The following is a 16,515-nucleotide window of genomic DNA, read 5'->3' on the forward strand; positions in this document are numbered from 1 at the left end:
TGCTGCTGGATCTTTGGGTAGATTGGAAGAACTCGGGTAGTGACAGCTCTCTGGGGATTGGCTCAAGCCTTGGAGCATCCTTGATGTCCCCCGGGGAAGGAAGAATTTCCTCTGCCCTTCAAGGTCCTTCTAGCAGGACTAAGAATCAAATTGACACGAGACAGATGAACAGGGGAAATTCAAATTTAATCTCGTACGTATGGGGAGGCCACACAGACATGGAAATTACCAAGACAGTCAGACAAAGTGAGGCCAGTGTATCATCCTGAACAAAGAAGGGGGTAGGGGTCTGGCACTTCAAAAGGAAAGAAAGCAATTCACAGGAAGAAGAAAAAGTAAATGTTTGGTAAACAAATGTTGGCTGGGACCCACTCAGAAACAATGGGACATAGAGGACTTTGATCAAACAGGCCTCGGGAGGTCCCTCCCTGTCTACCACACCTAGTTCATATTAGAATGTAGTTATCTAAGGTGATAGCTCTCTTCCTGGTACAGGCTCTCCTTTCCAATCTAAGTTTAACCAGTTGAGGGGGAGGTAAAGAGCATTTCCTGAATTGACTGGGTTTTGATTGCTTTTAATTCAAAACAATCTTTTTAAAAAAGATTTTATTTATTTGAGAGAGAGAGAGAGAGAGAATGAGAAGTAGAGGGGAGCAAAGCAGAAGGGGCAAGCAGATTTCCCACTGAGCAGGGAGCCGGACTAGGGGCTCCATCCCAGTACGCCAAGAACAGGACCTGAGCCAAAGACAGACACTTAACCCACTGAGCTCCTTAACTTAAAATACTCTAAGTGCCCAGCTGGCCCATCTTAGGCAACCTGACCTTGTTACTTATAAGGTCAATCTTCAATGCCATTCACCTTCTGCCTGAAGATGTTTTAGTTTTATCATGCCACAGACTTTGTCCATTTGTTTCAGTTCACATTCGAGTGCCTGCTATGTACGAAATCTCCCCCACCCCCACCCCGTATTTCAGCACCTAGTGTGGCGGTTCTGAAATTGCAGTGTGTGTTAGGATCACTTGTTCAAATGCAGATTCCCGGGCCTCATTCCCGGGTTTGGGGGCAGGCAACCTGCATGTTAAACAAATTCCACAGGTGTTTCTGAATGCAGGGGGAGTTCGGTCACACTTTGAGAAACGCCGTCCTAGGGTGTCTCTTCGCTCTACCTGCCCTCTCCGTGTTGGTTCTGTCTGCTCCCACCGCATTTTATTTATTATTATTATTTTTTAAAGACTTTATTTATTTGAGAGAGACAGAGAGAGCACAAGCAGGGTGGAGCAGCGGAGGGAGAGGGAGAGGCAGGCTCCCCGCCGAGCAGGGAGCCCGATGCGGGGCTCGATCCCAAGACCCCGGGATCACGACCTGAGCGGAAGGCAGACGCCTAACCGACTGAGCCACCCAGGCGCCCCCTCCCACCGCATTTTAATCGTCTGTCACATTAGTCCCACGGCTTCCTCCCTGATTCCCCCAATCCGTACTCTACCTTACTTCCGAGGGGAGCTACTGAAAATACAAAGGTGACCACCTCACGCTCCGGCGTCACGTGCTTCCGCGGCTCCTTGTTGCCCTTAGAATGGAGTCCGAACTCGTAAGCCCGCTCCGCCAAGCGCCCCTGCCTGTCTAGCCGGCCCGCTGCCACTGACCCCTTCGTATTCCTACCTCTCCTGACTGTGGCCAACTCCCTTCAGGCGTAGGGCTCTCCGAGAAAAGAAAAGATATCCACCTAAACCGGAATTTCAGATTAAGAAAGAAAGATTTTCTCCGTGTAAGGATGTCCTTGCGTTATCGTTGTTTATCTACAGTTCCGATCTAACCGGAGCCCTCTGTCCTCCCTCTCGGGCTTGCCGGGTACTCGGTGCTCGGTACTCAGTGCTCGCAGCCGTCTACGGGGCTGCCTCTTCTACCCGGCTATGAGGGCTTGCCCTTCCATTCCCGGTACTCGCCTAGGACAATGCTTGGCCTAGAATAGGCACTTGACAAATATTTGCTGAACGCATGCTGCTAATGGTGCACGGATGCGTTTGCTTTTTGATGCAAAGAGTTTCTTTTCTTCTTTTCAAATGCGAATAGGAGTGAAGGCAAGTAGATGTGTTTTCTTAAAGCAGATTTTAAGCAACAAAGCAGCAGCAGTCCATCCACTTCTAGTTCCCCTTCTGAGATGCTTGATGCCAGATGATAATCACCTGCTTCTAAAGCTGGGCCCTTCTCTCAGCCAGGAATGCAGAATCCCAAGTGGCAAGTGGTATCTATTTTTTAAATGGGACACCTCTTAGAGGACCCAGTAGGGCCCAGAAAGAGGCACAGCTTTACAAAAAGAAACTCAGAGGGAGAGAGGGTAGACGGGGGCAGGAGAACTTTCCCTATTGCTATCCACATAAAGACACAATCCAGAGATAGCACCATCTTAGAAATGTGAAAAATTGAAATTTAAAAGAAAAGTCTGAGGGAGGGAGTGATGGGGAGAGGGGGAGAGAGGACAGGGGGAAGTGTGTGTGTGTGTGTGTGTGTGTGTGTGTGTGTGGAAAGACCTGGAACTGTTGTGATGGACATTAAAATAAAACTTATGGAGATATTGTGTTTTAAGATCCTAAGGAGGTTGTTTTCAAATTTATGGTGAAATTTTTCCCAGTGGACCCGGGACATCTTCGAGAAGAGCTTACAAGGTAGGGTAACTTCCCTGTGTGTCTGCTGCATGGTATTACTTAAGAATCATTACTCTCCATTTATCAGAGAATGGGCTTCTTGCCTTCTTTGGAAAGCTTGGCTCTCAGTCACTCTCCGGGAGATGGTGAGGAGCTGGAGAGAAGATGGGCCTGGCTGGTCCCCAAAGTGTTAATCTTCCAAAGGGTGGGGACCTCAGGGAGAAGGAAGGGTGGCATCTAGCAGGGCAGCCAGCCTGGGTGCCCGCGTGGGGGTTCTGCCATTAATTGCTACCACAGTAAGAGCGCTTGCCTTCATCGCATCTGTGTTCTAACCAGAGGGCTGCTTGATGGCACAAATGTGATACCAGCTAATTTCTGTGGATATTGAAAACCGGGCGCGCGCGTGTGTTTGTGTGTGTGTGTGTGTGTGTGTGTGTGTGTGTGTGTGTGCATCCCATAGGTAGAGAGTGATGATGACGTCTACTTATAAAAAATTTAAAAAGTAAAAAAATAAAAAGTCTAAAGAATGATTTAAATAAATTATTTATCATGTATAATATAAATCATTGATAATTTTATTATAATTCTTTAATAATTATAAATTATTCATAATTTTATATAATTTTAACAACCATTTATAATTATACATTATTCATAATTTTAGATAGGTAAAATATTTTACACTCATAAAAATAAAAAAGTTAAAAAGTCTCCAGTATAAAGCATTTTTTAAAAAGTATATTTATACTTATATACAACGCCCTTCAAAATCAAAACGTAAACCTACTTCTCCAAAAATGCATTGTCAACCTAACACTCCTCCAAACCTGAATGTGCTTGCTAGACTCTAGAATCTTACCCTACAAGGGATATAGGCGATCATCTAGCCCAGCCCTCCTGGTCTACAGAGGAGGAAACGGTCCCGGGAGCTAGAGTGACTTGGCCGGGCCTTCCCCATCATAACAAGTCCAGTTCTTCTTTGCCCCTTTTGTACAGGGGGCCTTGTTTGCTGAAGGGGCTCCGCAGACGTCACTTTTCACAAGTCTGTCACTGGCTCGCCCCCTCTCTCCACGTTTGTGAGTTGTAGGCCACTTTCCCAGATAACCCGATATCTTGGTATCTATCGGTTTGCACTCGCTAACCCATTTCAGTTGAGTCTCACATTATGACCAATTTTAATGGAGATAAACTTTCTCCCCCCGCCGCCAAAAAAAAGAGAATGAGAAAATCAATGCGATGATAAATGATTCATCAGCTGTTCAGAGCGAGGATTTGGTATTTGTAGCAGGCAGCTGCCCTCTTAATAGCAAGGAACGTGTCAAATGACAAGAAGTTTCCTTTCTTGCTTGCTAGGAGCAAAATGAGATTCTCTTTCCCTTTAGCACTCGGGGCCTATTATTCTCATTTACATCTATATTTAAAAGCAGGCAATGGCAAAGTTTAGACTTCCTTTATTTTTTCCTCCGTTGAAGATACTTAACCATAGTTGACTTCACAAGGATGCCTTGTTTGGGACCAATCCATGAGTTTCTGAGAGTGGTATGCAAATATAAATTTTCTAATTGAGTCATTTCTAGCCCGTTAGGGGAGCTCATAATTTGAAGGTTTATAATGAAGTGTGCATTTATAAATTGAATAATCACCTACTAATTTTACCTGTTTTTTCTAATCTAGATTTTTATCTATCACCTGCAATTAATTTTGATTTACTACATTGCCTTCAAGGCTTAATTGATTTAAATTAAAAAAGTCCAGATAAAACGTTATTTAGAAAGGCACATCTTATATTGGGAAATGCCCACAGTAGATACTCCATGAACGTTTGAGTGTATAAAATAAAATATTGGAACCAATTTTGGACCACGGAAGAAAGCAGTCAATGATAGAATCTTCTTTTTACACATCTTTTCAAAAGTTGATTCTCTTCTGATAAGGGCTTAAAAGTGTGGGGCAAATGCAATCGCTTTGGCAAAGCTCTGATACCTACCTGCACTTTCTGGGTCCCTGACGAACCTTCCGTGGGCAAAAGGGCAGTGTGGCTTCACTCCATTCAGAACATAGGAATTTCCTGCCTGCTCTGTGCCAAGAGCTGGGCCGGGCTCTGGTGATATGGAGAAGGTGGTTCGGGTGAAACATGGCCTCACGTCCCTGATTTCTGCAACACAATCTTTTGGATAGGAGAAGGCCTCAGTTCAGTGCGTGACCTGACATCTGGCCACAGTTTCACTATCTTCGGGCAAAATGACCTTGCCAAAATCACGTAGCTCTGCCTTTCTATAATTGTAAAATGAGGGTGATTGTTCCTGCCCCACCAACCTAAGTTTTTTGATAGGGAGTGCTTGAGAGCATTTGGTAAACAGCGGCCCGAGCGGGCTTGGTCTTGCTGAATCTCCCTTTCTCTCCGGCTGGGTATGTATGTGGCTTTGCTACGTGGCAGAAGCCACAAGAGGATGATTGGCCAACTCCCTCAAGTTGGCAGGAGGATTTAGCCGGGGTGATTCCTAATGGCTGTGAGGCCTGCCAAAATGCTGCCGCAGCCGAGCTGTGGTCTGGGGCTGGTTTGGGGCTGAAGCAAAGCCTATGCATTAGTCACAATCCCAAAAAGACATCTCACTGTCTGGGGGTGCCGTTTCTTTCTTGAAACATCTTGGATCTGGGAGAAAGGAAATGATTCTCTCTTGTTCCTGTTTCTTTCTCAAGAGATTTTTCCCCAACTTCTTTTCAGGTATCTTTTTACTCTTCAAATAAAGAAGGATTTGGCTCTAGGAAGGCTTCCATGCAGTGAGAACTGCACAGCGTTGATGGTATCTCACATCCTACAATGTAAGTAGCAAACGTCGGCTTTGGGACCTGTCAGGCAGATAGAGAACCGAGCAAAGGAGCGGAGCACCCCACCCCCCTCCTGTGCCCATCCTGTGTTAGGACTTTTGGAGGAGAGAAAGCCTGCAAAAGGTGTACGGAATCCGCATGGGCCAGTAGAAAGAGGCTGGACATTATCGTCACTCAGCTTTGGATTCCAAATCCAGTCCCTGCTATGTTCTAGCTGTTACAGGCTTGGGTGAAGTCCCCTCACCTGTCTGTGCCTCAGGTGCCTAGTCTTTAGGATAGTGACAAGAAGAGTACCTTCTCACAGAGTGGTTGCATAGATTAAAAGTAAATGCCGATTTTCTTGCTATCATGGTGTAACTTCCTCCACCCCCCCACCCCCCCACCCCCCTCCAACCCCCCCCCCACCCCCGGCCTGGGGCTTGCTGTCCTGGAGCTGGGTTGGACTAATCTGTCCCGGCATGGATTTTGCCAGGCAAGCTCCACTCTCTCTGCTTGCCCCAGGATGCATTTCTGGTATGTGCTTTCTGCAGCACATTGTCATGTTTGATGGGATTTTTGCGTTGCTCTTTATCATGAGTCTGGAGAACAAAGCACAGAGGACAGCAGGTGAAAGACGCTAAAAGGGAAAAAGGCCCCAGGCGTCTATTAGCGTTCCCCATTTGCTGGCAGCCAAGTAGTTGGACTAGGGCTGAATAATGAAGGCAGGGACAAGGAGACCCGGGGAACGGTGGGGGCCAGCTTGGGAGGGGGTGAAGCTGGGCAGGCCAGGCTTCTCCTGCACCCCTAAGGCCGGGGTCGAAGCAGCTGGAGATAGTATTTCGTCTCCTATGGCTGGTGGACTCTATCTCTCCTAGAGAGGCCTTCCAAGAATAGGCTGTTCTTTACCACTTTTGCAGGATCATAATGTCATTTTTTGGCTTGTTTCACGAGTTTGGCGTTGACCTCTGTCCCTGACCTTCCTGACAGGCCAGAGCTGGTAGCCTTCTGATTTCACTGGGAACACCAGAATGAAGTGCTTGGATAGATAGACAGTATCTAAATCAGTGTTTACCGAGGGATGCCTGCCTGGGACAGGTGACAATAGCCCCAGGATATCAGGAATGCAGTGGACAGTGGGAGCAATGGTAATCAGGAAAGGCTTCTGGAGGAGGTGGCTTTTGTGCTGGACCTTAAAGGGGCACATGTGATGGGCAGAGACGCAGCTCAGGTACAGCTCAAGCATAGGGTCTGTTTAGGAGAGGTGGCAGAAAACTACGTGTCACACTGATGGGCTTTGAATGCTTGGCCCGTGGGAGGCACGGGGTAAGGCGGATAGACAAAACAATGTTGGGAGACTTATCCTTTTTCATTATCAGCCTGTTAATGACTTGGGCTCCCCAACAGCCTCTTGTGGCTGTTGGGGAGCCCAATTTCATTTTTAATAGCTGAGCATTATGGATTTGGGCATTCCCTAGTGGCCATTTGAGGCATAGCACAGAGGGCTTCAGTTTTTCTAGAGGATATTTTGTCAATACAAGTTCTTTCCATAGGGAAAAATCTAAAGTTTCAATGAGTCCCACTCCTCACAGTGCATGTCACTGGATGCTAAGGCAGTGTGCAGAACATCCGCAGGCGGCTCATTCGTTTGCTCATTTATTCATTCGTCCGATATTTATGTCCTAGGCACTCAAGAATCTCCACATGCTGACCTCATCTGCCTAAGTCTCTCTTACACATCCTTTTTATGAACACTCTTAGTAACTTCTTTGTCATTCATTCAACAAAAACTTATTGAGCACCTACCACATGGCAGGTACTGTTATAGGTGCGGGGAACACGGCAGTGAAGTGAACAGACACAAAGCCTTGCTCTCATGGAGCTCATATTTTGGCAGTGGAGGACAATCAGACAATAACCGAAATAAGGAAATATGTCATGTATGTTAGAAAGTGGTAAGTGCATCAGAGAAAATCACATATGGAAGGAAGATGGGGAATCCTGGGGGTGGGTACTGACTTTTTCAATAAGGTAGTCAGGGTAGGCTTCATTGTGAACATGACACGTGAACAAAGACTTGGAGGAGGTGAGAGGGGCAAGCCTTGCAGAAATCGGCTGGAAGGTTGTTCCAGGCAGAGAGAACATCCTGTGCAAAGGGCCTGAGGTGGGAGTGTGCCAGGAGTGTTCAAGAAACATTTAAGCAGGCTCTGTGGCTGGTGGAGCTGGGGGGTGGGGGAGAGTCATTGTGGAGGGCCTTAGAAGCCTATTAACGACCTAGAACATTACTCCACATGAGATGGGAAACCACTGATGCATGTTAAGCAGAGGAATGAGATGATCTGAATTAGGTTTTAATGGGAACATGTTGCTGCCAGGGTGAAAACCTTCCGAGGGAATGGGGGAAGTGGGGAGACCAGAGAAGAGGCCACTGCAGTAGAAAGAGGTGATGGTACTCTGGGCCACTGGTAACAGTGAAGATGCTCAGAACATTTGCTGTCTTCTTTGACTGCTGATATTTACTCATTTGTGTTTTGTAGGTCTCCTCCTAGATTGTCATAGTCTTGCATGGAGTGAAAAACCAGCAGTCTTATGCATTCTTGTGTTTTCCTAGGGTCAACATAGGGTCAGGGTCTTGCGCTTAATAAGTAGTAGGGTTGATGTGTGTGTGCGTGTGTCTTATTTTTTTAAGATTTTATTTATTGGGAGAGAGAGAGCGCGCGTGCGCGAGGGAGCAAAAACAGCTCTGTTGAGGTATAATTTACTTATCATAAAATTCACCCTTTTAAAGACTACAACTCAACAGTTTTTAGTAAATTTACAAAATTGCACAACCATTACCACAATCCAGTTTTAGAACATTCCCATCACACCGAGAGACCTCTCGTGCCCATCTGCAGTGACTCCCTGTTCCCGCACTCAGCCCCAGTAACCACTAATTTACTTTCTGTTTCTATAGATTTTGCCCTTTCTAGACATTTCAGTCAGAATGATAAAATATGTGGTCTTTTGCATCTATGTGGCTTTGTTTCACTCAGCATAAGATTTTTGAAATTCATGCATGTTCTAGCATGAATCGCAGTGGTTTCTTCCTTTCTTTTGCTGAGTAGTATTCTATTTTATGGACATGCCCCATATTGTTCATCTCTATACTTGACTGTGGACATTTGGATTGTTTCCAGCTTAGCTAATAGGAATAATGTTATGAACATTCATGTACAAGTCTTTGTTTGGACACATTCTCATTATCTCTTGAATAGATTCCTAAGACGGTAATTGCCTCATCTTCAGGTAAATTTATGTTGAAAATGTTAAGAAACTGCCAAACTGTTTTCCAAATTGTAACAATAAAACCAGAAACGTATCACATTTCCAATCTCTCCACATCTTCACCAATAGTTGGTATTATCTATTTTTTTTTTTTTGGTTGTGGCCATTCTAGTGGATATGAAGAGATATCCTATTGCAATTATAATTCACATTCTCCTAGTGAGTAATGATATGGAGCACCTTCTCATCTGTTTATTAACAGTCCCCATGTTTTTGTTGGCAAAATGCCTTTCAGATCTTTTGCCCATTTTAAAATGGATTGTCTTCTTACTGAATTTTAAGAGATTTTTATATATCCTTTTTAAAATTTTATTCATTTATTTTTTAAAGTGGTCTCTACGTGGGGCTCAAACTCACGACCCTGAGATCAAGAGTCACATGCTCTTCCAACTAAACCAGCCAGATTTTTATATATTCTGATTAAAAATCATTTATGAGATATGTAATTTGAAAATTTTTCCTCCAGCTTGGTGGCCTGACTTTCCGTTTCTTAATCCTGGCTTTTGGAGTGGAACAGTTTTTAATTTTGGCAGAATTCCCCTTTCTCAATATGTTTTAGTGGATCGTGCTTTTGGTGTACCTAAGAACTCTGCCTAACCTAAGGGCACAAAGATTTTCTCCTGTTTTCTTCCAGAGCCTTTGTAGGTTTGCCTCTTAGATTTAGATATACGACATTTTGAGTTTTTTTTTTTTTTTTTTTTGTCTGCTTGTATGGTGTATGTTGTGAAGTAGGGATCCGACTTCATTTTTTTTTTTCATGTGGTTGTCCATTTTCCCCATTTGTTGAAAAGACTATCATTTCCCCCATTGAATTGTCTTGGTGTCTTTATAAAAAAACCAATTGACCATTAATGTAAGGGTTTATTTCTGGATTCTTAACTATGTTCCATTGATCTATATGTCCTTATGTCATTATTACACTGTCTTATTTATTGTAGCTTTGTATTAAGTTTTGAAATAGGAAAGTGTATATCTTCCAACTTCATTCTTCTTTTTCTAAATTGTTTTGGCTATTTTGCATCCAATGCATTTCCACATAAGTTTTAAGATCATCTATCAATTTATATTTTTAAAAGTGGTGGGAATTGCATTGACTTTATAGATCAATTTTGGCAAAATTACCAGCTTAACAATATTGAATCTTATAATACATGATCCCCAAATGTCTCTCCATTTATATAGAGATTAAAAAATTTTCTCAGCAATGTTTTGTAATCATCAGTATACAAGCCTTATACTTCTTTTTGTTAAATTTATTCCTGAGCATTTTATTTTTTTAGATGCTATTGTAAATGGAACTTTCTTAGTTTCATTTTTGGATTGCTCACTGCTAGTGTATGCAAATGCAAGTACTTTTTGTATATTGATCTTCTATTTTGCTACCTTGATGAACTCCTATATTCTAGGAGTTTTGTGTGGATTCCCCAGGATTTTCCACACACACGACCAGGTTGACTACAAGTAAAGACAGTTTTATCTCTTCCTTTTCAGTGCAAATTATTGATATTTTTTCTTGTTGATTAATTGCACCGGCTAGAACCACCAGTACAATGGTGGATAGAAGAGGCAAGAACAGACGTCCTTGTCTTGTTTCTGGTCATAGGAGAAAGCATTCCGTTTCTCACCATTTAGTATGATTATGATGTTAGCTGTAGGTTTTTCATAGATAAACTTTATCAGGTTGAAGAAGTTCCCTTCTATTCCTTGTTTCTTGGATTTTAAAAACTTTTTTATTATTGTATTTTTTTTTTTGAAAGAGAGAGAGAGCAGGGGCTGGGTGAGGGGCAGAGAGAAAGAGAATCTTAAACAGGCTCCATGCCCCGTGTGGAGCTGGATGCGGGGCTCGACCTCATGACCCTGAAATCATGACCTGAGCTGAAATCAAAAGTCAGACGCTTAACTGACTGAGCCACCCAGGTGTCCCTGCATGGTTTTTTTTTTTTTTTTTAATCATGAAATGGTGTTGGATGTTTTCCAAAGCTTTTCTGCATCATTTTGAAATGATAATGTATTTTGTTGTCCCTTATTCTACTGACATAGTATATCACATTAATTAATCTTCACAAGTTGAACTGATATTGCAATCCTGGGATAAATCCCACTAGGTCATGATGTATAATCCTTTTTTTTTTTTATGTTTCTGGATTCAGTTTACTAGTATTTTGTTGAGGATTTTTGCCTCTGTATTCATGAGGTACATTGATCTGTAGTTTCCTTGTGATGACTTTGTCTGGTTTGGGTATCAGAGTAATACTGGCCTCATAGAATGAATTGGTAAATATGTCTTCTTCTATTTTCTGGAAGAGTTTGTGAAGAATTGGTCTTCATACCTTCTTTGAATATTTGATAGAATTAATCAGTGAAATCATATGGGCCTGACTGTGTTTTAATGAGATGTGTATGTTTATCAATTTTGGCAAAAAATAAATTAAAAAACCATTGATTTGGCCTTTTTAAAAAAAGCTTGTTATATGAGGATTTTCATTATAATGTGGCTTTTATTTTTTTAATAATGTGACTTCTAAAAAATATACATTACATACCTCATCTGTCATGAGCATGTCATCTGTCTAAAATGTAAGAAAAAATCAAGAGAAAAGAGGAAGTAAGTTTCCAGCGCTCAAAATCAGTGTCCCATGTCCATGTATTTTAGTTACAGGATTTCACGGAGAATGTATTTACTCTTAGAATTCATAAAATGCTAATAGTTTTGGATATCTAGGTTCTCAGTTAGAAGTCATAATTACAACCAAGTGTGGAGACCTTTTCGGGGGAAGTCAGTAACCAGGAAATGATTCATATCAATCTGACAGAGAGGGAAAAGGCATAAAAATTATAAAGAAGACACAATAGTTCAAGAATCGAAACATTTTGAAGCCATTAACTGTAGGGGCAGATATTCCTGTATACCCCAATCACCTCTATAGGCATTGTGCGATGCCAGATGTTTATAACAATAAACTAGAGACATCTAGAAAAGAGTAGATTATGATCAGGGATAAGCAGCCAGTGATTTGGAAAAGCCAGAATGATTTCCAGAATGATTCATTTACTGGGGATTCCAGATAGCTGGGGTTTTACTCGTTTCGTACAGAGTGATGAATGGCTGTGGCTGGCTTGCGCAGTACTTGGCTTTTATAGTCTCCTTTTCTGATAATATACAGTCAGGGTGGAGTGAGATTAAGGGCCCATATGAGTTTGCTAGGGTTGCTATAACAAAATACCAGAGACCAGGGGGCTTAAAGGGCCGAAATGTATTTTCTCACAGTTCTGGAGGCTAGAAATCCAAGCCTGAAGTGTCGGCAGCTTTGGTTTCTTCTGGGGCCTCTCTGCTTGGCTTGCAGATTGTTGCCCTCTGGATGCATCCTCACCTGCCCTTTGCCCTGTGCACCTGTGTTCCCGGTGTCTCTCTGCAGGGGTAAATTTCCTCTTCTTATAAGGACACTAGTCAGATTGGATTAGGGCCCACCCTACCGACTCATTTTAACTTAATCCCTTCTTTATAGGCCCTATCTCTAAATACAGTCACATTCTGAGGTATGGGGTTTAAGACTTCCACATGAATTTGAGGTGGGCAGTGGGGGGGGGGGAGGGATACCCAGTTCAACCCATAACAGGGACTGGTGAGAAGAAAAAGATCAGAAACAGAGTGTGGAAGAAGGAACTAATGAAATAGTCATCTGTGATCCCGGAGCCTGTAAGACATACACGGTGCCTGTGATTTACTATACTGAGACTTCAGAGCAATGCACTGCTTCTGATTTGAAAAAGACTCAGTTCCCTGCCCCCCCATATCCTAAAATATAAGTACATATAAGGCATGGCATGGGGGAGCCTAGGGCCACATTGGCTGCAAAGAAAGGGCTGTTTGCGGGAGGCCAGAGGGTCTGCTGAGTGCTCCATTCCTAAACTCCTCAATGCTAATGTGAAAAATGTCATTTCTCTGTCATGCAGCAGAACTGGGAGACTTTCATGAAGAAACAGATAAGAAACATCTGGCAGAAACCCGCTATTTACCAAACCAAGACTGTTTAGAGAGCAAGATCATGCACTTTCATCAGAAGCACGTGTGAGTACTTCAGCCAGCACCAGCTTCCACCAGCAGGGAACACAAAAGCTGGGGACAGACTCTTAAAAGCAAATCCTTAAGTCAGAGAAGCTTCGGGCTCAAGAATACACTGAGCTCCTCACGGAGCCCTTAGGGCGGAGGTGTCTTTCTTGCTGCATTTATTAGGCTCATAAATTCTTTCCCTTTGCAGGGGCAGGAGCCCAGCTGAAGCTGACATTCTGCTACTGGATATAGCAAGGAAGCTGGATATGTACGGCATCAGGCCTCACCCCGCCAGTGACGGCGAAGGCATGCAGATCCACCTGGCTGTCGCTCACATGGGAGTACTGGTGTTACGGGTAACAACTCTTTCCTTTAAAGGCCTGCAGCTTTGGGTGTTACCTTGGTTCCAACGTGGGTGTCCGTTCCTGAGGTGACCTCGCCCCTCAGTCTCACCACCAGCCAGAAAGGGGGGGGATATTTGTGAATATCTCCCCTCGATGTGCTTTGCTTCCCTTTGTGGTCTCTGACGGACTGTTTTGACTCTGAGGAGCTCACACATTTGATCGGGCCAGCATGGTGGAGAGAGAAAGTCAAGAGGCCCATTGGAACTTGTAGACCCTAAATACGAATATGGATTTTGGCATCTAAAAGCTTCGGCTGTGACACCAAGTGCACTCACCTTGTCCAAATCTACTAGAAACAACCCACGGGGACCAAATTAGAGCACCAAAGCAAGTCACCGACGGGTCAGGTGCAGACTCAGCTAGAAGAATCTTGGCCTTCTCATGTTTCAGGTTGTAAACTTTGCAGCACGAGAGTACACGGGTGGGCAAAAGACCCAGTGGGCCACAGGCATAGCTGTTCCCCCAGGAAGGAATTTTACCCATTCCACTCTAACTTCCCCCCATCGGTCCTACTGCGTGGGAGAAAATGGGGAAGCGGAGGGGAGCAAGGCCGTCGGGTTAGTTGTGAGCTCTTCCGGTGGGAGTACTTCTGTGGACAGTGTGGAATGATGTAGCCAGTCTATTTTGTCCCACCCCAAATCCAGTCAAAGAATACTTGTGTACTGAGTACTCTGTATGTGTTCGGTATTGCATTCTTCAAACAAAACCGGCTTTATTGAGATATAATTTGCATACTATACAATTCATCTGGTTTAACTCTTCAATTCAATGGGTTTGAGTATATTTACAGAGTCGGGCAGCAACTATTCATTCATTCATCCTTCCGTCAGTATAGTTACTGTATAGCCCCCTGTGCCAGATATTAGAGCTGCAGAGGTAAACAGGAGGGATCCTGACTTCGTGGACCTTGTATTCTACAAAGTCTTTTTTTTTTAAAAGATCTATTTATTTATTTATTTATTTGAGAGAGAGAGAGAGAGAGAGAGAGAGAGAACACGAGCAGGGGGAGGGGCAGAAGGACAGAAAGAGGAAGAGAGATCCTCAAGCAGACTCTCTGCTGAGTGCAGAGCCCAACACGGGGCTCGATCCCAGCACCCTGAGATCATGACCTGAGCCGAAATCAAGAGTCGGACACTCAACTGGCTGAGCCACCCAGGTGCCCCATGGACCTTGCCTTCTAACAGGGGAAAGACAGACAATGAGACAAGTAATTTTAAACAAATGCTATGTTTTTGTGCTCGAAGAAGTATGGGGTGCTAAGGTAACACATGTGAAAGGGGTTTAACATTTAAGCTAAGGGGGTGCCTTGGCTGGCTCAGTTGGAAGAGCTTGCGACTCTCTTGATCTCGGGGTCATGAGTTTGAACCCCACGATCGGGGTAGAGATGACTAAAAATAAGTAAATGAATAAACTTAAAAAAATTTAAGCCAAGACCTGAGGAAGTTGTCCAGATCAAAGAGATAGGGTTGGCAGGTGAGGGAGGGGATTCCAGACAAAGGGCACACAGACAAAGGCCCCAAGAAGGATAAAGGATGGCACAGTCAACAAACTAACATTAAGCCTGACCTATGGCTCCGGTCATTAAGATACTCACAATTTATTTGGAGAGACCAGAGAAATAGTGATCAATATCAGTCAGTAATCAAAAGCTAATCTTTCCTATCGACCTGAAGTTGCACGACAAGTATACATAAGAAACTAATAAATGTGGTTACCCATAGAGAATGGATAGATGGGTACAGAGGGACAGATACAGGAGTGATGGTGGTGGGAGCGAGACTTCTCGATGTATATATTTTTTGTATACCTTTGATTTTTGGACCACGTCAGCAAACAAATATCAAGCAACCGACCAACCAACAAATGGATAAATATAACTATATACAACATGTACCTATATATAGGTATAAGTATATATAACAATATTTTAGAGGGGATGCTACCAGACTGGCAAGACAGCTTGACTAGGGAGAAGGCAGTTCTGGGTAAGGAGAATGAGGAGCCCTCTGGGAAGGAAGGTACAGGGTTGGATGGAAGGGTGTTTTTTAAGGATCAGTGGGATAGAAGGCTGGATGCTCAATACAGCTGAGGCAGGACACCCCAGCCAAACGTGTTTAGACTTGATGACACACGCAGTGAGGAGCCATGGAAGGTGTTTGTGTAAATGGGGTGGCAGTCATCCCTTCCTCCCATGATCTCCCTATCCTGGCTGGAAACCTTCCCCAGGCATACCCCTTCTTGCTTGCACTTCGGAGCAGCCTTATGTCTCCCTCGAATGCCTTCTTTGGCCACAGCTTCTACCTAGTAGGACAGAATCAGTCTGTGCAAGAGGTAGGATGGTCCCATGCATGAGGTGCGTTTTCTAACGGGTTCTCATTGTCTTCCAAACCAGCGTGTGCTGACATTCACCTTGAAATCTGCCATGCCTGTCATTACAGGGAAATACAAAGATCAATACTTTCAACTGGGCTAAAATCCGCAAGTTGAGTTTTAAGAGAAAGCATTTTCTCATCAAACTTCATGCCAACATCTTGGTAAGTAGCTTTCTAATAAATTCTTTCACTTTCTGTTCACTTGGGATTTCTTGGTTGTTTCAGCAAATGGTCTGAATGTGAGTGGTGAAAGCTGAAGGGTGATGTACTCTCTCTTTTACCTCTACATAAATAAACCAGAGCGTTAGTCATATTTTTACTCAAGGCAAAACACCAAGAAATCCTATTGGCAGTTCAGAATGAATAAACTAGTGGGAAAACGGGGTGGCTGGAATGAAAGGCAAGTCTCCTTAAAAACCATTTTCTTTTTTCAGGGATTTGATAATCAAACGGAAGTGACCAGATCTAGGACTATGGACATGTTTATTTGCTGTTATCTGCCCCATTTTATATTTTCATCTCCTTTCCTTAAACAAAAATAACTGAACACCGAGTACATGCCAAATAATTGAACACCTACTATTTGCCAAAGCAGGATGTGGCGGAGGTGGGGTGGGGGTGGGGGTATAGATTAGGCAAAAGCAGCTCTTATTGGTCAAGGCTGCATTGTACAGGGTACGACAAAGGTACTAGAAAGGATGTTCTTTTGTGACTCTAAAGGAAATGAAAAATGTGTATCAACTAATTTTTTGACCTACAGAGGATGCAGTAGTGTGGCCTTACACCAAAGTGTTTATTTGAGCAGTTCAGGAGACTGTCTCCAGTGTGAAGCTTGTGGAGTGTCCCAGGGCTGCATGTGGGAACCTGGAAAGGAATGAGGGAAGGGGGGCTCAGCAGAAAACAGGGCTGCATG

At 43.6% G+C, this 16,515-nt stretch overlaps 1 protein-coding gene across 1 annotated transcript in view; it reads left to right on the plus strand.

The window, feature by feature from the left end:
* FRMD7 (FERM domain containing 7) overlaps nt 1–16,515 on the plus strand; it is a 47,854-nt gene that overhangs the window by 26,807 nt on the left and 4,532 nt on the right. Inside the window, exons 4-8 of the mRNA XM_027608940.1 lie at nt 2,586–2,664; nt 5,369–5,466; nt 12,730–12,844; nt 13,035–13,182; nt 15,669–15,764. Of these exons, the coding sequence (XP_027464741.1) occupies nt 2,586–2,664; nt 5,369–5,466; nt 12,730–12,844; nt 13,035–13,182; nt 15,669–15,764 (536 nt within the window). The remainder of the gene's footprint in view (nt 1–2,585; nt 2,665–5,368; nt 5,467–12,729; nt 12,845–13,034; nt 13,183–15,668; nt 15,765–16,515) is intronic.

The sequence above is a fragment of the Zalophus californianus genome, chromosome X (genome assembly GCF_009762305.2).
Source record: "Zalophus californianus isolate mZalCal1 chromosome X, mZalCal1.pri.v2, whole genome shotgun sequence".
Lineage (NCBI taxonomy): Eukaryota > Metazoa > Chordata > Mammalia > Carnivora > Otariidae > Zalophus > Zalophus californianus.